At 36.7% G+C, this 23,620-nt stretch overlaps 1 protein-coding gene across 42 annotated transcripts in view; it reads right to left on the bottom strand.

Moving 5' to 3' along the window:
- nav3 (neuron navigator 3) overlaps nucleotides 1-23,620 on the bottom strand; it is a 367,745-nt gene that overhangs the window by 124,190 nt on the left and 219,935 nt on the right. For 38 of the 42 annotated variants that reach the window (NM_001443135.1, NM_001443136.1, XM_087247448.1 and 35 more), the window contains 2 exons: nucleotides 4,509-4,626; nucleotides 3,857-3,909 (listed from right to left, as the gene is read on the bottom strand). In NM_001443135.1, coding sequence (NP_001430064.1) covers nucleotides 3,857-3,909; nucleotides 4,509-4,626 — 171 coding nt within the window. Of the gene's footprint in view, nucleotides 1-3,856; nucleotides 3,910-4,508; nucleotides 4,627-9,245; nucleotides 9,339-23,620 lie in introns of those variants that run through there. The other 4 variants (NM_001443138.1, NM_001443140.1, NM_001443139.1 and 1 more) reach the window with 1 other exon arrangement.

The following is a 23,620-nucleotide window of genomic DNA, read 5'->3' as shown; positions in this document are numbered from 1 at the left end:
TGTATTTTAACGGACACAGCTACAGTAGGTGACTATATTTGGTTGCTGGTTGACGACTGGAAATTTATAAAATTGTAGTGACAAACAACTCTAACCATAAAAATAGACAAAATAATTTAAAAATGAAAAACAAAAATCTCTGATATTCCATGACTTGGACTTTAAATGTATTGATTTCCCTAACTTACAATGACTGGAATAGACCTTTTTAAATTCCATGATATTCCTGAAGTTCCATGACCAGTGGGATCCCTGCTTACAACAGTTACAATACTTGAGTTTATTATGAGATGAACATTATGGGAATTGCTGTACAGTAGTGTGGCAATACATCTGAAGTGTAATATGGTTTATTAATGAATGTTTTAATTATACAGATTAGTATTCTGAAGCAGCTGAATGGTTTTTTATGGCACTGTTTGGATTTTTTTTGTGTTTTCTTCCGAGCTAGAGGGTGTCTAGTTTTGTTCAAAGGCGCTCTCCGGATGCTCGGTTCCTGTGCCTTCCAGTTTTAGGGACAAGACAACACTGTCAGACTGAATTTGTCCTCATAATGGCTGATGAGAGTGGAAAGAGGTGCAAACAGGGATTTGATGAAGCAGCCAAAACAACGGCCAAGAGACTCCTCTGTGACATCTTAATATTAATGCTAAATGAGATTACAAAGTGCATAATAAATGGGCCAATTTTCTAATGTCGCTTCTGGTGATCATTCAGAGTTGTATATGCCGAATAATTTGTGTACACGCCTTGGGGATCACTTCTAATGTTGCAATTGCTGCTAATAAAAGCAAGCTTATGGAATACATTTGTGTCCTGGGGAACTCCCATTCTGACGCATAACCTCCAGAAATAGTGGTGTCGCACTGAGTAGGCTACAAATGGCACAGAGGGCTCATCTGGTGGACCAACATGTCCAAAATTCCAGACAAATCAGAATACCAGCCTTGGTATCATTGCAGTTTCTTATGGGAAAAGTGGCTTTTTAGCTTCTGGAACAGTTGCGGTTCAAAAAACAAATGTTTCCATACGGGTCAGTGAATGAACAGACAGCCTGTAGGCGGCGATTTATCTGCCTCTCTTCATGCCACTTTAATTAAGCCCCAAGAGACCAATCAGATCAATGGGAGAGAGTTTATTACGCATGTAATTTAGCAACCATCTTCATTGCCTGGGAAAGCACCCAACAGTACACTCATTTAACTGAAGCTGAGTCACTTTTAACAGGTGCTTTTAATGGACGTAAGCAAGCGTTTTGCTAATGCCAGAGCTGTAAAGTTTAATTGGTTCACAACTGAAAAAACATTTACTGTATCTGATCCTAATCGATTAGAAATTTCCTTTCTGAATGATAGCTTTAATTGATTATTCCTCAATGGCAGGTTGCCAGCTCCTAGCGCTATGAGCCTGGACATGATTTACTATTTTATATTAAGTGCCACACAGTAACAAATACAGGAAAAAGGTTACAATACATAAGCTTCCTGACTTCCTGAACATTTACCAAGACTGAAGCCAGTTTAACACACATAAATGACCCTTTTCTATACAACACTCTCCAGAAACTTCCAGCTTACACCAGCATACATTTTTGATGATTAACCAACAAGAAATGCTGGTCAACAATCTTGCTTTTTTAGACTAAGCTTTATTTGATGCTTGCTGGTTCCGAAGACTAGTCCCAAACCAGTCCTTACCCAATGTCAGTCTGAGGATACGCCAATCTACACCAATCTGGATCATTTTGAAAAAGATAAATTTATATAAAAATTCTCCGCATCCACACTACCATTTTCAATCACTTCCCAAAAATTGGTCATCTACACTGAAATGACTGAAACTGTTTGGATGTGTTAAGATTTAAGACACCTTGAGCTGTGTCATTTCCAATTGGTGTTGCAATACATTACAACTCCTTAATTACTTTCCAGCTTTTACTGAAACATCAATTTGGTCGAGGAAAAGCACCAAGTTTTTTTAACAGACTGACAGTGAAGTGGAGTCGCTGCTGTAAGTAACACAGGAGTGTAAAGTTGCAAAAGCAAGTGAGACTTTAGTCTGGGAAACATGCCAAAACAACAGTTTTAAGTAAACATACCATGTCCTTTGAAGGAAAGCAATCTGGAACATGTACAAAATGACATTAATCTTTAATAATGCTGTCCAAACAAAGAGCATTCCAAACAACAGCTCTAAAATTTCATCCACTATAGCTAAATTAGTCACATGACAAGAAAACCGTCATCTATTTTGCAAGCCTCTGTTTTCACAATTCAAATGCATCATCTTAAAAGTTATCTAATTTGAAGAGCGTTTTCAAAACCAAAGCCTAAAAATTCTTTATGAGTGTGGATTGATGGCCAAAATGTATTAATGTGGACAACGCCTGAAGATTTTGCTATGGAAGACTTCTGAAGAGTCACAATACTGACTATTACTGATGGGCACATTTTTTAATTTTCCATTTACATCAGCATCCCACTTACTGTATTAACAAGGCATGCTGTTTTTGCACGACCCGATACAATCAATCAAATTCTAACAATAACCGCAATCAGAAATAAATCTGCAAAAAAGTGCTGATGGGTTACGAGCATGAAGCTTGGCTGCTACACAGTGTGTGTATGTCAGATTCCTCCACAACCCCAACTTCCCGTAAACAGTTTCTTATAAACAGACACACTTCCTCACTGTAAAACCTTTACATACGTGTGTGCACACACATGCTGGCAGCAGGTGCAAGATCAATGGGCATTCAATGAAACAATGAAACCTCCTACGCCTCCCCCAAAACACCATCTCACAGTTAGCCTTGAACTTAAAAAACTAAAGCTTTTACTGCAGTCTTTGTGCTCTTCCAGTCTGACAAGCATACCTACATGGGAGTTGTTAGGAGAAGCCCACAGCAACTATCCCAATATTCTCTGCTGTACTCATTGACATGCAGAAAGTTATAGCCCAGTACCCGGTCGGTCCATTCTATTGCAGAAAAGACCTGTGGGGTCACTAAAGCCTTTACTGTAGTACAGCTTAGCAAGAGTTTAATCACTGCAATGTGCTTCAGCAGAAACAGAGGAGAAAGAGGATTCAACCTAAACCGACCAAAAACATCAATAAAAACATCATCGTTTGCCACACCAAAAGGTATAAAATAATAATTATAATTTTATTAATAATAATCTTATTAGAGTCTTTGTGATTTTATGACAGGTGCAACCTAATGTGATTTATTTACCTTAGATACATTGCGATTGAAAAATTATAAAACTGTTCTCACAAAGCAATATAAATATGTGACAAAATATATGGACACTTTAGCTTATTTTAAGAGTAAAGTCATCACAACAATATCACAAATGTATATATAAGAAATATGAAGAGATACATAAAATGTATTAAATAAATAAATAATCAATCAATCTTTTATAGAATATAATGATTTAAATCCCATGACACTTCTTAAAATTGTACGGTAGGTGTTAATGCAATACTGGGCACTTGTTTCAAAACCGTCAATCTTTTTGTTATTTTTTTGTTTTCCAATAAAAGCACCAATTCTATTAGCAAAACAATAATTTCAAATAGTTCAACCTTTTGATCAACAATTTAAAAATGTGAGAAAAATGCAGATGCTTTGATAAAAAGGGATTGTTTTTTTAATTAATCAATCAATCAATCAATCAATCAATTAATCAATCAATCAATCAATCAATCAATCAATCAATCAATCATCCAGGAATAGCAGATTAAGTCTAAAACTAATACATCAGAAAAATATAACAAGCATCATGTAATTACAGTGCACAATTACTAAATAACTAAATCAAATACAATGAATATAAAAAAAGACACTTACCATTTGAGAGTGACTCTTTGGACAGCTGTTAATATCTTCTATCTTCTCATTAGCTGCAAAAACGATATTGCTTGGTTAAAGGTCTGCAGCAAACTGATACAAAAAAAAAAAAAAAAAACTTGACTTTGGCTGTGGCTTTCCATCCACAGTCATGAGGCAAGAAATTCTGCTTGTGCAGCTTGTGAGAGTTTGTGACTGAATGAGCATGTGTATGTTTGCAGTGTGTGAGAAAAAGAGGAGAAAATGAACGGCTGTTAATTCATCAGCTGTCGGTTGTGAGTTTGTGACATAAGATCTGCCATTGTATGCTGGAGGTTCATAATAAAGTTTCAGGACAGCCCAGAGGAGGGGAAAACGGGATGGGGGAGAAAGAATGAAGGAAAAATAAAAAAAGACAGACTGACACACATGCACACAACGCAAACCACGCTGGGCTCACTAAAGTGAACACATGGGACACACATGCTTTAATAGTGTAGAAACAGAGTGTACAATTCGCATTTTGTAGATTTTCTTCACTTCTAATCTAGTTCAACGTGACCAGAATAATATGAAGCTGAATCGCTCTAAGTAGTTATGTTTTACACAAATAAATTTATCACTCAAATGAACTGTGAAGATTTATTAGCCTGCACTGTGTATGAGCTCTCACCTATTATCTGGATGATTTCTGCCAGCAGAACTCCATCGGGTATGTCCTGAGTCAGGTCCTTAATAAGCCTTGGACAACCGGACTTAGCCAAATAATGGTTCGCCCAATCAGTGTAGATCTATGGGAAGCATAAAAAAAGAAGATGGATGAACAAAAAGGAAAACAGTGTCTAGAGAGACAATGCAGATTACTGAAGAAGACCTAACCAGGCAAAACGTATCTATTTCACAGACAATTTACTCAGAACTGACCTGTAAGCAAATTAGAGAAAGAGAAAAGCAGCCAGCTTCAGTATAGACAAGCTGAACTTAATTTAATCAAAACTATCAATGAGACCTCAGCAGTTGTAATAAATTATCTGGATTTTCTTCAGGATGAATTCCAGGCCTTGCATGACATTGTGACACTGCTGATCCATTTAATCAGATGTGGATTACATGGATAGTATAGACTTACGACAATTTAACTTTTCCAAAAGCTAATTCTTCTCTAAAAGCTGTTGTCATCGCACTTTGAACTTTGAAATCGGAGGTATCTTTTAAATTAGGTCCTTGGTGTACATTTGGGGTTCCTTTTTATATCAGAACTACACCAGAACTGAAACAGCAAAAAAACTAAAAGCAGCACAAGGGAACACTAAATAGGAAGTCTTTATTTATTGCTTAATATACTAAGCCTGTTCGAACCAATGCAACCCCCTAGTGTCTCAATAATATGTTTAAAAGATTCCTTGGATATGGTGTTCCTCAGGGGGCTGTTCTAGGGCCCCTTAAAAACTCATGTCGCAAATCTTAGAGCTCTGCTCTTTCATTGTGATCTTAGGATTAGATCTCATTACACAAGAGGCAAGCCGTTTTCCATTTCCCACCTAAGTAAGAGCACCCCAGTGGAAAAGGACACTCTCAGAGCTCACATCCTTCAACTAATAGGGTTGCCTGTATGGGGCTTGTCTGTAACATTTCATATTAGTATGTTAATTATACAAAGACTGTCAGGGGGGCTCAACTTTTTCAGCTCAACCAAAGAAAAACATGTATCTGACTTGATCAAAATGGTCAAGCATCCTGCTATTTCTCTACTATATGTTCTGGCTTCATTTATACATTCTGAGCCTTAATTAGGGTGGTCAGACCACCCCCAAACCCCCATAATCTGCACCCTGCTTCATGTTAAAGTTTTGAATGATGTACAGAAATGTATTTAAAGTGGTAAAGTTAATTTACTCCCACAAACCCAGTAAAATTTCAAAAGAATTTTCATTCATGCCGAGTTTCATTCTAGACCATATTATAATGTCTCATAAAACGTAAAAAGTTGAGCCGCACTCAGACACAGTGACCAATTAAACACATTTCTGCCTTTGCCAGGCAAGAGGGAGCATTCCACTCAAAGATGCCACAGTTCAAAGGTTTTGTCTGTTGTGGTTTCAGCATATGATGAGAACTCGTTAACGAGAACAGGGTGATGAAGAGCCCTTTAGTCATCCTCCCACTTAAACATAACACAATGCAAAAGAGATCCAATAAAGGCTGCCGCTCACCACTCCAAACCACAGTCACCTCAGAGAGTTGAGTAAACAAACAGCTACACTACCACACATGCCAACACCTCCAGTCACGGCAGAGAAAACAGCAACAACAAAAAAGTGAAAAAAATTACACATTTCTGCAGCATCAGCAAAGCCAGGTGAATTCTGTTATGGTTTAGCTTAGATATTGATGTTTTGGTTCATCCTGTGGCTCGGGATGCAGGAGGAAGCAGAATTTTGTTTTACCTTAGCAAAAGGTCAGAAATGAAGTGGAGTACAAGAGAGTGATTCTTCGCAGCACAACCCCATTCCCCTTTTCCCTGTCTGACAGAGAGTTGAGAGAATTAGGGGTGCCGCAGTGCCACAGTTGTTCATGTGCTCAACGGGCAGAAAATGTCCATCTGGACCTTTGAAAGGAAGGAAAGAAAAAATCACTGTCTTCCTCGTATTGCCTTTTTCACCCAGAGATCAACAAAGAAAGCAGAGAGAGGCATGGGAAGAGAAAGCAAGATAAGAGAGTGAGGTGACAGAGAGAAAGAGAGAGATAGACAGATAGCAAAAAACTACAGAAACTACAGATAAATAGCCTATTTCATGTCTGGAATTGTGAAATTAGTAACACTTTAAAATATCTTGCTTTTACTTGTCCGGAAGGTAGCTGGCAATAGCACTGTCAGGTATTTTATGCTGTATGTTTGTAAACTCTGGTTTAATGCTTATATTTTCAAATGAATTACATTAGCCAATCACTTAAGCCTAAAAAAAAAAAAAAAAAAAACAGTGCTGATGGCACCATGAGATAGAGGGCACAAAAAGGAAAGATGTCTATGAGTCTACAGTTTTCTACAACTGACTACAAAGCTACTTTTAAATGGCCATCAATGGAGAAAGATGCTTTTCAGGGTAGTTCTCACAAAGATAGTGTTACTTCCATAAAAAGCCCAGCACTGAGGTTTGGTAAAATGTGTCATGCACATCATCTTGCAAAAGAAAAAAAAATGTTTTTGTGTATTTGTATGAACAGGAATGGTTTTGACTGTGCTGTTATTTGTACACCAACAAAAAAAAAAAAAAAAAAACTGAAATACTTTCCTATTTTTGTACTGTACTGTGCAAATGTTTCTTCTGAAGCAGACAAAATGTTTTGTGTACCTGTTGAAGTAGTGCTATAATGCGGAGTTCTATTTCACACTAAGCATAGCACCTTTCTGACTTTAAAGAGTTCACTATTAGCTGATAATCGATAATAAAGCGTGTTTGGCATGCTGTCCTTGAAAAGAGCCCTGAGCTCAGAAGATCCTTGAGCCTGGGGCTCAGGTAGGATTTAAAAGCTCCCCCAAATTCAAATTCGGCCTATTCCCTGATTATTTGGGGTTGCCACAGCGAAATGAACCACTAACTATACCAGTATATGGCTATGCAGTGAATGCCCACTACTGAAACACTTATATACTGTGTCAATTTGGTTTGTTCCATTCATTTATACTGCATGTCTCCGGACTGTGGGAGAAAACTGGAGTAGGGGAAACTCACACAAGCACAGGGAGAACATGCAAACTCCGAACAGAAATATCACCTGGCCCAGCCTGAACTCGAACCAGTGACCTTCTTGCTGTGAGGCGACAGTGCTAACTACTGAGCCACCGTGCCGCCCTTTCAAGGTTTTTTTAGGAAAGAGGGGGGGGGGGGGGTAGGGCTGGATAGGGGGATTCTTCGAGGCGAAGATGACTAAGGTAAAAAAAAAATCTGGATATTTATGTGTGTTTGGATTCATATGATTTGTAAATCATATGATAGCTAATGCATGATCAGTCGTAGTCAATCATAAGCATGTGAACCTCTCGAAAATTCACTTAAATTGTGGTCCTCACAACCTGGGACCTAACCTAGTCTGCCACACTTATACAAATTCAATGTTGCTTAAAAGCTTTTTTATTTCTGTGCCACATGTTTAGGACAGACCAACAGCCACTCCCCAAATCCTATTGGCTAAGCTAACATTGCTGTGCAGTGCTGGTTAGGACGCTGAATAAACAAATGGATGTTTTGAAAACAGCACAGAGCCACAGTGATTTTACTTTTCAGAGAAAATTGGGTTACCTACAGTTCTCTCTGCATATTAAGCTGAGATAAGAGAAGGCGTTTAACCCAAAAAAAATTACACACGTCAGCTTTAACTTGGGCTTAATAAATAAATAAATAAATAAACAGAAAACGAAAAATAAAAAGCTGACAGGTAGAGGAAAAGGAGATTCTCATTAAAATAAGGCTAAAGGAATCTCTCCTCCTCTTGGTAATGAGGGCAGAAGTGGATACAGATGAAATCTCCCTGAGAGAACCATTACCACAGTCATTTACTTTCTTAGCAACAGATTGGTTCATCTGAAAACCACCATTAACATTTTTATCAGCCTAGGCAACAAACAGTATAGCAAAGAGAAGCCCTGTTATCCAATGCACATGATAACCAGCAGCACACTGTAAATGCTTTAATCAATGCTGCCATTAACACTCAGGCACGAGGGAGGGTGAATCGGGCCAGTCTGCAGCTGTAAATAAGCGTCTGTTATGGCAGAAGGAAACTGGCTGTAAAGCAGTCTTTTCAATCCGATAGTTTCACGGAGGGAAGTACATTGAGCCAAGGTTAAACAGTTTCCTGTCCCGTTATTTTGGGGGACAAACTTGCTGAGGTTTCCCACTGTGAGCCCGGCAGCATCTTGCGAACACATCCCAAAGTCAGTCCCGATGCTCCTCGGTCCCCAGATGTGCACTGGATCTAATCTAAACTGCATTAATCTAGTGTCCTAGCACCATTTGACTTCACTCACAGCTATTTATCATGCGTCACTGTTTCTTTTCCAGCAAGCCATTATTTTCGATTCATCCCAACAGCTCTGACACTGTGGTTTTGTCTCTATTAATGAGTAAACGTTTGTTTGGCTGATGCATCACTTCACTGTAAAACCTAACTATGCCACCCTCAGCGTTCACAAAGCATTAAACGGACACACACTCACACGGCTGTCATTCATGAGCGCAGCCTCCTCCCCTCGTGAGCAGGTTGCCAACGCACACATACATGGGTCCAGACACACACATCCATCAAACAAAAACACAAATCCCCAGGCTTTGTCCCTGACTCTAAGAAGCAGCCAACAGTCCCTGCTGTTTCAGCCTGCTCAAGTTAAGCCCAAGTGAAGTGTGTGTACCTCTTAAAGAGTATCTGAGTCCAGGTTGTCCCCGTCCTCAGCGTCCCGTTGATAAACGGCAGCGTTCAGCTCTCTCTACAGTCTGCTCTCTATGCAGTGCCTATAACTGCGCAGGTACTGGAAGCCTGCAGTTGCAGCGTTTGTCCAATAGGGGGAATCAGCAGCTGAGAAAAGCTGTCATGCATGAGCCAGAGGGGTCTGTGAGTTCAGACTGATCAACGGACCGTATTTGGGTTTATTTGAAGGCTTTCAGATTATAATTCACAGGACTGTACAGCAAAAGGATGGAATTGTTTTGCTTAATAATTTATAAGGGGCCCCGTAAGCATATGGAATATTTAACAGCCTTGAAACACTTGAGGGCTGTTGTGTAATGTTATAAATTGAGTTACATAGGGCCGTGCGGGATTGTAAACCTTTCTATATTTTATTAAAGGAACCGATTATAATAATTGAAAACAAAATCAAGGGAAATGGATGGAGCCAAATCAACAAGGAAGCTGTTATACAGCAGCTTTGTTCTTAAACATTTACAGCACGAATATAAAACCTGACTACATTGTAAGTGCTATTAGTGTTTGCTTGTAGATGAGCAGAAGGCAAACAGTATTTCTTCAGTATGTTGTTTCTTAGATGTTATGAGTGTTTTAGAGTATCTTTACATGTTTTATTTGCTGCACTGAGTGCAGGAGGAAATAAAGGGACAGGAGCTGTCACTCGGGCAGTGCCTTTTCAAAAATATACATATTTGTACCCAAAGAGTCTACAGTGGCATCTTATACAGTGGTATAAGATATTTAACTAACCATGGTAGTGGATAACATATGGCAAAGTTTTATACCTAAAGGAAAAAGAGCTGTCACCAGGACAGTATCTTTTCAAAAGGTACACATTTGTATTTAAATTACACGTCTCAAGCTTGATTCCTGGAGGGCCATACCTGGAGCACAGGTTTGCTCTAACCCTAATCAAACACAGCTGATTCAACTAACTTAGGTGTTCAACCCTACTAGAAACTATTAAGCAGGTGTAAGTTAAGCTAAACTGGGTACTCATGTTGATACCTTAAAGGTACATATTAGTACCTTAACAGTGCAATAGTGCACATTTTTAAATATTTTGATGCTAATTTGTACCTTTAAGGTACCATTATGGACCCTTTAACTGCAAAAATGTACCTATTGAAAAGATACCACCTTTCATACCTTCAGGGATTGTACTATATATTGTAATATAGATGACAGGATGTAATATATTCTATCATCGTTTATTCTCACTGTTGTTTCAAACCTTTTTTGTTTTCTATTGGACACTAAATAATATATTCTGAAGAATATTTTGGTCTATTCAATCAAAATACTTTTTTATAATACACATTTTAAAAGACTTTTAGAAAAAAGTCTGGGTTTGGAATGAAATGTCCAAGGAGGAAAAAAAACATTTTTATCATAAAACTTACTAATAACGATTGAATAAAGAGACTGTAGAGGGACACATACAGTACAGAATGTGTCAGCAGCAAGCAGGAATAGTGAGACACCTTGAGGAAAGGGAATCATCATCTTATGACATTGTAGATGAGCAAGACTTTGCTGAATCAGGGCTGAGGCGGCAGCAAACACAGCTTACTGCTGTTTACCCATAGCGCACCAGCCGTCAGTCTGTGCGACACTCAGTTTAATGCAGTTTCTCCATTGATTTCATGGTAGTTTTCCATTCATAACGAGGCAAGACGTTCCACCACATGAGTGGAAGCGCAGACGGCTGACATATGGCTGTGATTCTCTCATTTGGCTCGGGGGAGATTGGAATAGGATGGGGTCTAGGGTTTTATTGTGTGTATACGGTTGTGAATGTGTATTTCAAACATTTCTCCCAGACGAGACCCTCAGCACAGAGGGGCGAGAGTGTTTGTCGTTTCTGCAAGGACGAGACGCCACTGCGCGCTTTGACAGGAAGTGCAGGCAGTTGGGCTGTCAGTACTAGTTTCCTGTGTGTGTACTGGCCCTTGGCTGCCCCTCATCCCATTGAGAGATGTGCCTCCTAAATGCTAGTCTTGGCCAGGACACCCACACACACAGTTGAAACAAGAGCATGAGAAATGTCCCTTCCTTTAACCTGGCATGACATTATCATTGTTGACTTGGTGCGAAGCTGACATTTGGGGAGTGTGAAATTTATAGGAAATAGCAAATCTGCCCGATAGCATTCTCATTGATGAGATTTCACAATTGACCAACATAAACTGGTGAAATGTTCCTCCTAATTATATATCAGCATGTAGGAAGATAACAGGTTTGCCATTTGCGTGCTCTTGACTGAAGATCCACACAAACGGCAGCCAGATTCATTAGCTGACCTGAATTAATCAATGTAAGTTGCTGTCAATGGAGTTAATGGTGTTGGTTTGAATGTTGATCGTACATTCAAATCTTCATGAGGGCTGCAAACAGAGACTCATTTAGTCTAGTTTCCCTTGAGAATTCACACGGAGCAGCTAACATCCATACCAAAGCACACAGACTCAGAGAATTCCCATCTCCGCAGTTCGGTAATTAAAGTATCTTCTGAGAATATACTCCAGAGTTAAGAAGGCTGTAACAATTAATGGATGACGATGATGAGTGTGAAACAAGGCTACAATATGATGAAATGACCCTCGGTCTTTGCCTTAATGTTATAAGTTTGAACATAATAGCTGTTTCGTGACCAACAATTGAAGTTGGAGTTGCGGCTCAGAGATAGGAAAGAGACTGAACAAACTAAAATATAAAGTTTGACCAACCGCAGTTCACATGAACAATATTCCAGACCAGCATTTTTAGGCTGACTCTGGTATGGTTTGTGGATGAAAATAGTGTTCTTGTTATCCAAGCAAACCAAACACTGATGTTAAATGAAGTAGGTTGTGTGAAAACCTCTTTATAGGCTAGAGTTTGGGTGCTTCAAGTCTATGCTATTATATATCCATGGCATTGCGCCTACTTATCAACAAAGAACATTTCTAACATTAACACCATTCTCTCTCTCTCTCTCTCTCTCTCTCTCTTTCTATATATATATATATATATATATATATATATATATATATATATATATATATATATATATATATATATATATATATATATATATATATATATATATATATGTATATAAATATATATATTATATACACACACACACACACACACACACACACACACACACACACACACACACACACACACATACTGACAGCAATCTTCACAAACTAAACTGGTCTACAGTATTTCACACATCTGGAAGACATCGCTATGCCAAACTTGTTCGCTTTCTCTCAAAGCGTCTTTAAACAGTTTCTGGATTTCTTCCTTCCAGTACAAACATCATTATCTTGTCCAAAGGAGCCAGTAGCCCTTCATCTCACTTAATGTTCCCAATAATCACACCTGTCAGCCTCGTGGCCGCTTCATTAAAGGTCCACAAACATTCACAGCTACAGCCAAACTCTTCTCCTTTGAGCACCGTACAGGAAAAATGCCTCTTTAAGTGGAAAATAATGCAACACGTTGTAAAATCAAACACATTTGTAACCTTGCCACTTGTTAATGACTGGAATTCCTGCCGGGCAACAAATAAAATACCTTTCCTTGTATGCAAATGGGATGTAGCTTGTCTATAAAACCTGAGCAGTATTCTTTTCCCACATGAAACCTGCCAATAACATGTTAGCGCAAAAAAAAAACACATTAATAATAATATAAATAAATAAATGTGTACAATTAGTACATAAATTAATGTCAAACTGAAATTAGTTTATAATGTATTTTTGTATCCACTTCTTGGTGAATATAGACAATATATTTTAATGCATTTAAACAACACATGTTTTATTAGATAATTAAATTCTTTAAAATAAGAGTTTGGTTACCTAACATCTTTAGGAATACAAATATAATACATAAAAAATCTAATGAGGTGTTTTTAACAAAATGTAACAACATACCGAAATGTACTACTTTTTTATGGTTCTCGTAATTTTTCATTTTTCCCCAATATATTTATTGTTGTGAGCTAATTTTTGCACAGTGATCTTTATTTATTTTGTTAAATTAGTTTCAGTTTTGACTTTGGTACTGACTAGGTTGCTGTTGAAAGTGGTTTAAGTGAAGCCTCCAGGGGGCGCTGAACCTGTGGTCTATGTTAGTCCTAATGCCCCAGTAAAGTGAAGGGGAGATTATACTGTTGTGAGATCTTTCGCATGAGACTTTAAACCAAAGTCCTTACCCTCTGTTGTCATTAAACATACTAAAAAAATATTCAGAGATGATTCCTTGGATTTACAATTTTTTTTTTTACGTTAAGTGGCTATAAACAATTTATTTTGGATAAATTTAAACAAACAAATTAAGTTGAGTTTTATTAAATGTAATTTGTTAGTTTGAATTCAACAAAAATAAATTGTTTGCAAACAGTTTTGCAGACATCATTTTTTTCAGTGTACCAATGGACTTCTCAAAAAGAGTAGGGGTGTAACCCCGCTGTCCTGACCAAATTCCCTACATCGGCCCCTACCCATCATGGCCTCCCAATCAGTCCTATCCACCGAATTGGCTCTATCACTGTCTCTCCACTCCACCTATAGCAGGTGTGTGGTGAGTGCACTGGTGCCATTTTCTTGTGGCTGCCATTGCATCATTCAAGTGGACGCTGCACACTGGTGAGGGTGTGGAGAGACTGTGAAGCACTTTGGGTGTATGGCCATACACAATAAATGCGCTATATACATATAATGTAAATACACAATACTTACTAACTTAGTATATATATATATATATATATATATATATATATATATATATATATATATATATATATATATATATATATATATATATGCTGTATGAAATTATCTTATTTTACAACATCCTATAGAAAGTATCATTTAAAACAGATATCTGTAAAGGCTGTACTAATTTATGTCAGGCATTGTATGTGCGTGTGTATTAATATTTCTATATTATTTTATACATTACTTGTGACAATGCAGCATCCAATTATCTTTATGATATGAACACTGTAATAAAATAAAAAAAACATTTATTAAAGTTTTGAAAATCCAATCAGATTCTAACTTTGAAACAGAACATGTGAGAATAAAACTTTTAAAATATTTTTTTGTGTGTAGCCCAGAAAAGTGGGAATGTTTTTAGTTCTGATACACAGGAATATGCCAACAAAGCACTCTCGTTTGATGAGAGTTGAAACAGAGATATGAAGGACTTCACGGCAGGGGTGCCAGTCTCTTAAATTCTCTTGCAGTTGTCAATCAGCTGAATGAGGAGAGCGAGAAAGCGACAGGGAGGGACAGAAAGATACAGAGATGAAGAAAACTGGGGACAGAAACATGTGGGAAGAAAACACAAAAGCTGTGAAGCGACATTTGGGACTTACGGGAAGCCGAGGGGACTTTATAAAGGCTCCCTGCATTTCTTGAGCACAAACAGTGAAGGGCGTACTGTTCCAAGTGTCACCAGGGAGGATTCGACAAAAATGCCAAGATTTAATTGGATCAAATGTGAACTTTAAACTTGGGTTGGCTGCTTTACATGTCAGTCAAACACTGCAGATGGATCTTGCCCAGATTATGTGGCAATCACAAGTCAAAAGTTTCCATGTCAATATTAACCTGTCAATTTTGAGTGAAAGCTCTCCACTATCCAACAATTTACCATGGAAATCATGATAAACACAACAAGATGCTGTTTAATACGACTTACAATGTAGTGACGCTTACTTCCACCATTGCAAAAAAGAAAAATCTCCTTAGGCTGCCCCATTTCAAAACATGCCATTACTAAACCATGCAACGCTTCCAAAGAAGGTTTTGTCATCTAATTAGTAAGCACATTTCATTCAGCTGAAAGGAATAATGAGAAAATGAAAGTATATCCAGTGGGATCCAGTGTGAAATAGAGCTTAACCATCTGAGTCTTTAAATAATTCTGTTGTCTCAAGGTGAAATGCAGCAACACTCAGTAACACTTTTTTATGAAGGCCATATATATAATGCATTAATTCCATTCATAATGCATCCCTTTACACATTGTAATCTGGTGTATCTTGTCACGAGTGATTGTATCTGCAGGTAGCACGTCATAATACTTGTATTATTATTATTTTTTTAACTGAGCACAAGGCATTTTAGGTCACATTTATTTATTTATTTAGCAGACACTTTCATCCAAAGTGACTGACGAATAGATATATAGAGCTGTAACAATACATTGTAATATCTAAAATTGTGAAATAAAATGTGCCTTATAGATATAATTCACCCCAAAATGTCAATTGCATCCTCATGTGCTACTACGTTGCATAATGGCATTTCATGGCTGTGAAATTACACGTGAACTGACACTTGGAGGTTTATTTAAAAAGAGAGAGGACGTGTGTGCCCTCGCACTTCAAGAAAAGTTCCTGTGATTTGCTTTATTGCAAATCTAAACAATATTTCTCTTTATGCGTCATGCGTATACAAACTCAATTTGAAGAAAGTCTGTTTACACAGTGGCCATATTCGCAACAATTCAATACAATTCATGTTCATTTCTATAGTGCTTTTACAATGTAGATTGTGTCAAAGCAGCTAAACACAGTAGTTCTAGTACATTAAAACTGTGTCAGTGCAGTTTCAGAGATGAATTTCAGTTCAAATGATGAAGAGCAAATCTATTGATGTGCAGCTCTGAAACATTTTCCTAATTAAATATTTCAAATCAGCAATAAAATCTGAAACACAGTAGTTTCCAAAAGACAGGGGATGCTGTAACTACGAATCTGCTATTTCAACTGGAGAGCTAGACTTCCTATGCTGTGGCAGCCATACTGATAATATTGCATATTAGTGAACCATCTTTGTTGATCTAAAGTCTTTGGTGTTTTATATATATATATATATATATATATATATATATATATATATATATATATATATATATATATATATATATATATATAGCTGATCTAGGAAATAGCATTTTAGTTATTCTAGCAAGAACCTTTTCATCTCTTAGTGACACAATGCAATTTGTGTATGTTTCTATAATTAGCAGCAGACCTGTAAGAGGCACTTTCACTAAATAAATCACCCTCTTTAGAAAAGTAAATAGCAAACGTGTAATTAACCTCCATCAACTCTTTCATGAGCACCAGTTAGTCTGCAACAAGTGACAGATATGTACATGTAGGAGGTTTGAGTGGTAGAGACATTAGCTTTGCTAAAAAACCTACAGCTGCCCATTCAGGCAGCAATTTAAGGCGTCAGTACATTTTTAAATTTTAAAGTTTAAGTTGTTTTTATTTTAACGGTGATGATACGTGTCTTGATCAACAAATTATAGAAAAGTTTTAAATTTAGCTAGATTTTAATTACCATTAAAATGTTAATATGAGGCGTCACGGTGGCTCAGTGGTTGGCACTGTCGCCTCACAGCAAAAAGGTCGCTGGTTCGAGTTCCAACTTGGTCAGCTGGCATTTCTGTGTGGAATTTGCATGTTCTCCATGTGTTTGCGTGGGTTTCCTCCAGGTGCTTCGGTTTCTACCACAGTCCATAGACGTGCTACAGGTGAAATGAATTAACTAAATTGTCTGTAGTGTGAATGAGTGTGTATGAATGTTTCCCAGTACTAGGTTGTGGCTGGAAGGGCAACTGCCGAGTAAAACATATGCCAGAATTGTTGGCGGTTTATTCTGCTGTGGCGACCTCTGAAATAGACACTAAGCCAAAGGAAAATGAATTAATGTTTATGTTTTCACAATATAAATTTTTTTTTGTATTTCTCATCAAATAAATGCAACATTGGTCAAAATGAGACACTTCTTCTTCAAAAAACAAAACAAAACAAAAAAAAAACATTTGAAGCGCTGTATGAACTTCCTAAACAATCATACAGTATAAATATATTTAAAATGAATAAATAAAGGAATACAATTTTTGCCTCAATCAATGGATTCATGAAGAACCATTCTTCAAAAAAAAAACATAAATTAAACAACTGTGTAAATTAAATTTAAAAAGTCCAGATTAACTAATGTATACATTTATTTAATATCAGACATTATTATAAATCAATTGTGAGCTTGTCTTTTTGTGATTGACAAAAATTTGTATGGTCTATGCAGAGCATAGTATATAAAGTCTCATCATGCTGCTCTTTTAAGCAGTCTATCTATAGGTGACTCACTAGTGTTTAAAGCAGACTTCTAGAGTACAATTTCACTGAGGTTATCTGATATAAAAAAAAAAGTCAGTAGGTTAATAGACAGCAAGTTCCTCTAAATTTCACAAAAGAAAGCTTCACATGTCATCCATTGTTAATGCAGTATGACTGTAAAAGTAGAGGGGGGGTTCGGGTGAGTCAGCACACTTGTATTTGTACGCTGCCTTCACGTCCCATAAGTGGATATCAGTGAGAATGGATTGCATTTGGAAGAGCAGCGATTGCAGCAGTGCAGCGAGTCAGGCTTCCTCCTCCGAGTAATTAGTCACGCTTCCTGCTAGTGTTCAATTAAGACTGGCCTCATGCTCACCCGCGACTGAAAGGTGAGTCAAAGCCTGGAGAGAACCACTGACGCGCACCCAAATAACAGCACGCTCAACCTGTGACCTTGAGTATAGCGAAGTTTATAAATGTACACTGTTTTTCATTCCATAGATTTCTTCTTCCTTCACTCACTCACTCACTCACTCACTCACTCACTCACTCACTCACTCACACACTCACACACACACACACACACACACACACACACACACACACACACACACACACACACACACACACACACACACACACAAACACACAAACACACACACACACTTGTGGTTAAAAAAACACAGAAAGGTAACTGATTAGATTTAATGCCCGAATACTTTCATAAATGAAGTCAAAGTACGCTGGCGGTTAAGTGAACTGCGTGTAATCTTAAACCAATGACATTTTGATTTTGTGGAATTATGGGTAATGCAGTTACCATGTGTATTTCTGCACCTCAAAGCCCTGATTTTCTTATAATCACGATGCAACATGATAAGTGTCAAATCCAGAGCTCATCTTTGGTTTTGACGTAGCGTTGAGCTGATATTAAACACAGATGGGGCTTTTCTTCATCTGCTGCAGTCTGACATTCCTGTCACATTGACGTAACTTTAATTGGTTTTACAATCAATAATTATGTGGGCTGGTCAGTCGAACACTTTTGACGCAAAAAAAAAAAAAACGTCCTGATATTTCATCGACGCAAGAGAGTGGGATTATGGTTACTTTGAATTCAGGAGACACTTTCTCTCTGTATGTAAATCAATCTGTGCAACCTTCACAAATGTGATTTAACTCGCTGGCTTTTTCTAATGGCTTTTTGATTTGCATCTTCACCCGGACTGCTTGGAGCCTGACTGTCTGCTTTGCTCGGCACCGCCAGCAGCATCCACTAGAGGACAGCGTTTTCACTCAACATTGTGCTGAAGGTACAGAAAGGAGGGGAAAGCTTGGAATTTTTACCCACACCAGAATCCATCGAGCAGGAAACCTAAATATGCTGAGTCATTTTCATTCACTTATGAATCATTTTAGAGCGAAGCCAAATGCAAACAATAATGGCTACAATTTAACACAAAAGCCTTGCTGTAGGGTAGCGCTGTATAGGTCTGTATAATGAGAGCCACAGCTTTCATCACGTCAGAACAGTAACTTATCAGAGCTGTGGGGTCTGTTATCATTTTTACCGATAGTGAGAGTGAGGATGCTGTTTTTTATTTTTTTGGTTTTCCATGACCTGTTATCTGCGCACACATGTGCGATACATTCATAAATATATTGAGCTATTTGAAACTTTAATCATGACATATGAGGAAGCTAGTTGAGGGCACCCTAATGTTGTTTATATTTTGGTGCATCCCTATGCTTCTAAGTGTAGGTGCCTATCAAATTTTTAAACATGAACTAAGCACTCATGATGTTTCAGTTTTTTATCCGACAAATCAAATTAATGATGTTTTTAAAGCTGTTTAAACCCTAAGATTTCAAACTTGGCTAACAAGTTGATCCAAAAAGACTACAACTACCACAAAGATTTCAGTTGATGTGCTTGACAAATCACACAAATATTGTAGTCCTTTTGTAAAAACTGTAACTGCTTATTTAACCGATAGGTAGGCCCATACAGAATCTGCGCGCGCAGAAATTTACTTGTGTAAATGTGTGTACATTAATATTTATTCAGTTTTTTAAATTAATTCCACTAATATTATTGTGATATAATAATAGTATTATTAATATGTCAATGTGATTTATGTACAATTTATCAGTTTATGCTCAAATGTATTAAACTAAAATGATTGATATGCGTCGTGTTATTGCAAGTTGTTTGATAGCACTCTATTGAAAGAACATAGAAAGTCCATCCATTGACCACTGCCTGAAAGATTTGACATATTACATTGCACTGAAAAGAATCACCTACAATATAAATGGAAAATTAAAGGAGTACCATAAAATTTAGGATCTGTTTATTCAGTGGCACAAGCAAATACCTCTCAGGCTACTGGTCGATTGATATGTGTATATGTGTATTTTTGTATGTGGAATACGGGCTATGTTTTTCTTTGCCTTAGCCCATATATGACAATACATTGTGGAGTGAGGGGGTAAGAGTTCAAATGTAAAAAAAAATAAAATAAAAATAACATATTAAACTTTAAGTGTTTTTTCTGCAATAAAATAAATGTTTTTCAAAAAGTTAAAATGTAGTTTTTTAATTCAATATATTAAGTTTTTAGTTATGATATCCCTAAAATCATTCCGCATAAATCTGCAGATTCTTTACTTAATTCTGAGCACAATTAGCAAAGAATGTCCGCAGATTCTGTCTGGCGCTACCCATGGGATTGCTGTTTTTTGCCTGAAAAATCAAATAACTGTTGTTTTTAAAACCTTCTGAACCCCAAATTCTGTGTTTTCAAACTCAGCTAACGAGTTGATAAAAAAAGACTACAACTACCATAAGAATTTCAACTTATGTGTTTGACAAATCAAAAGAACATTGTAGTTCTTTTGTAGAAACCTGAACTGCTTATTTTAAAGAAAGTCTTAAAAAATTCCTGAGGGAGCCCATGGCAGATTAGCCTTCTGGGTCGTCCTAAAAACTGACCTCATGACTGAAAACGCTTTATCCAGGACAACATTACTCACCACGCAAAGGACAAAAACCAGACCTATTCAGTGCATACAGTATGTTGATTTATAATATGAGTCTGCCGTAAAACACTAAGTTAGTAGCTGGTAGACATTAAGTTTGAGTCAACTGTGTCACAGTGAATTACTTTATGTAATCCATAATGATGGTATTTACAGTAAAAGCTTCTTTTCTGGGAGTTTGGAACATCTGCCAGTGAATGAGTGTAAGTGTTACTCATGTCTGACATGGTGTGAGTCACACTAGTAAGTGACAGCTACTGATTTTTTATTACTCTTTTTCATGTTTGCTAGATTTGAGGTTTTTCCACTGTCTTTAATCAATGCTGACTCATTCATGTTTACCCACACTTCCCGCTATCCAAGTCATGTGTCTATCAGAGGTCAGAGGTCGTTCAGGATTTCCCTGGGATGCTTTCTAAAAACGCCTTGAACTGCTTTAGCAGTTTTCCTGGATGAAATTTCCTCCTCCACTCAGCTGAAAGCTTTTGCTCTAGTTGGCACAGCATTCAGGCTTCCACTCCTTCACTCAGCGCAGCTATAATAACAATATCAGCTCAGGAGAGGAAAGGAGAGGGGAAACACACAGGCACATGAGTGCACACCTGTCAAGGGAACGCGGAGAGGGAAACCCAGTCCTCTGATCACTTTGAGGACATTTATAAAGGCCAAGCTAGTGGCTAGAGGGGAAAGATGGATACTGAGTCACTTGGAAGGAATGCTCAAAACAACTTTTATTGACAGATTCTGAATTATTACTCATTTAAAAAATATATTTCTACTGTACAATATTACTACTGATAGCAATATAAATAATAATATTTTAAAGGATAAATTAAATAGGCATGAAGCATTAAATATTATATTGTATTATGTTATGTTATATTGTGTTATATAAGCTGCATATACATGTTGTTATTTAAATTATTTACCTCATTTAATTTAATGATAATCTATTAGTAATGTAATTACCACTACTACTATTGCTTCTATTGTTATTACCTATTATATTACATTTATTAAAATTACTTTAGACATATACATACATTACACTTACTTTCTTCATTTAAATTGATAATAATAATAATACTAAAATAAAATAAAAAATAAAAAAGGCTATTATGAAGCATTATCATTATTGTTACATATCCATGCATTACAATTTTCTTCATTTAAATTATTAACAACAATAATATTAATAATAATCATAATAATAATAATAATCATAATAATAATAATAAATTACTTATTTTAATTGCTCAAATTTTAACATTTAACAAATACTTCAATTACCACTTACACACACATACTACTACTATACTACTACCACTACCACTACACCACTACTATTACTATTACTATTACTACTACCACTACTACTACTAAAAATAATAATAAAAAAATAAAAAATAAATAATAATAATAATAATAATAATAATCACCATCATCATCAAGGTGTATATCCCACTTTTTTTTTTTTAAATAGCAATTGCAAATGTGTTGTATTGACCACACAAACTGAGGATTAGTGAAAAAAGTTTGACATGATCATGAAGAGCATGTCTCAGATACGGTCAGCACAGTTTAAGTTAAACTTTTGTTTGTTTAGCTTATCTTTGACTTTTCGCATAACCCTTTACTTTTCTGTCTCTTTTATTCAAATGTGTCCCATAAATACAACTTGCCTCCAGACACCAAAACACACACACTTGTTTTTTTAGAGCTCTAATGTTTTGTGCCTCACAGACCAAAGCTTTTGGAGACGAGTGCCATCTAAAATGAGGCCTGTCAGAGAAGATGAAACCTGAGGGGGAAACCCCAAAAAAATCCCTCTCTTTCCTTCTTTCTGCTGTTAGCAGGTGGGGAAACTGAGATGGTAGAAGCCCCCCTTTATCTGGCTGGAAAATTAAATGTCACAAATCACATCAATACTTTTAGAAGAGAGTCAACAACTCTTCCAGTTTTTTTCTAGTTCTTTCATCCTATATGTCTATTAACTTTAAAAATTATTAAATTTTTCCTTTCTTCACAGTAAACTGTGGTAGTCAAGCCCTGGGCGACACACACACTTAGATGGGTTATAATAGCCGAGGCAGTAGTATTAGTTAAAGGCCTGTTGCTAAAAGGCCATTCTCTCATTCTGAATGGGGTTAAAGGTGAAAAAGAGCTAGACTGTGTGATACATTGGCAGATTAAAAACATAAGATCACTTTGTCTCTCACACACACACTCATCATGAACCCTTCAGAGTTCGGATCTGAGCCTCTGAGGTCACTATATCCACACTCAATCACTGGCCTTTCCTATTTGCTGTCCGTCTAGACCCTCAGTCAACTCTGCAGTTACAGAGAAAGAGAAAAAAAAATGTAAGATCTAAAATTACAACAGTAATGGCTTGTCAGTGGTGGGGTGTTGAGAATTTCTCAGTTGCCATTTGTAGCCTTTGCACTGACCCAAAACCATCCCTAAACTCTGAGAATCGTGGACCTCTGAAAAACTTAGATAGTAATCACGTGGCGAATACACAACGCAAGCCTAATGATCTTTAACTTGATACACGTGTGCATGCAGAAAAAATAAAAGTGATATGGAAAAGAAAGAAAGGAAGGAAGGAATGAAGGAATATAGATAAATGAATGAGAAGGAAGAAAGACTTGATGGATTAATTAACAGAAAGAAAGAAAGAAAGAAAGAAAGAAAGAAAGAAAGGAAGGAAGGAAGGAAGGAAGGAAGGAAGGAAGGAATGAATGAATGAATGAATGAATGAATCAATCAATCAATCAATTAATCAATCAATCATTCAATCAATCAAACAAAAATATGACTGAATAAATCAATCAATTAATGAAAAGGTAAATCAGTCAACAGTTGAATGAATGACTGAACAAAGAAAAAAAGGGAAGGAAGAAAAGACAGACTGATAAATGAAAAGAAAGTAAGAAAGACCATATGAATAAATCAACTGAAAGAAAGAAAGAAAGAAAGAAAGAAAAAACAGATGTATGAATAAATAAATGAATCAATCAATCAATCATTGAATCAATCAATCAATCAAAAATATGACTGAATAAATCAATCAATTAATAAAAAAGTTTGATCGATCAATAGTTGAATAAACGAAAAAACAAACAAACAAA

The sequence above is a fragment of the Danio rerio genome, chromosome 4, assembly GCF_052040795.2.
Source record: "Danio rerio strain M-AB ecotype USA chromosome 4, GRCz13ab, whole genome shotgun sequence".
NCBI classification, from domain to species: Eukaryota; Metazoa; Chordata; class Actinopteri; order Cypriniformes; family Danionidae; genus Danio; species Danio rerio.
The sequence above is the reverse complement of the archived record's forward strand: the minus strand, read 5'-3'. Positions and strand labels throughout refer to the sequence as shown.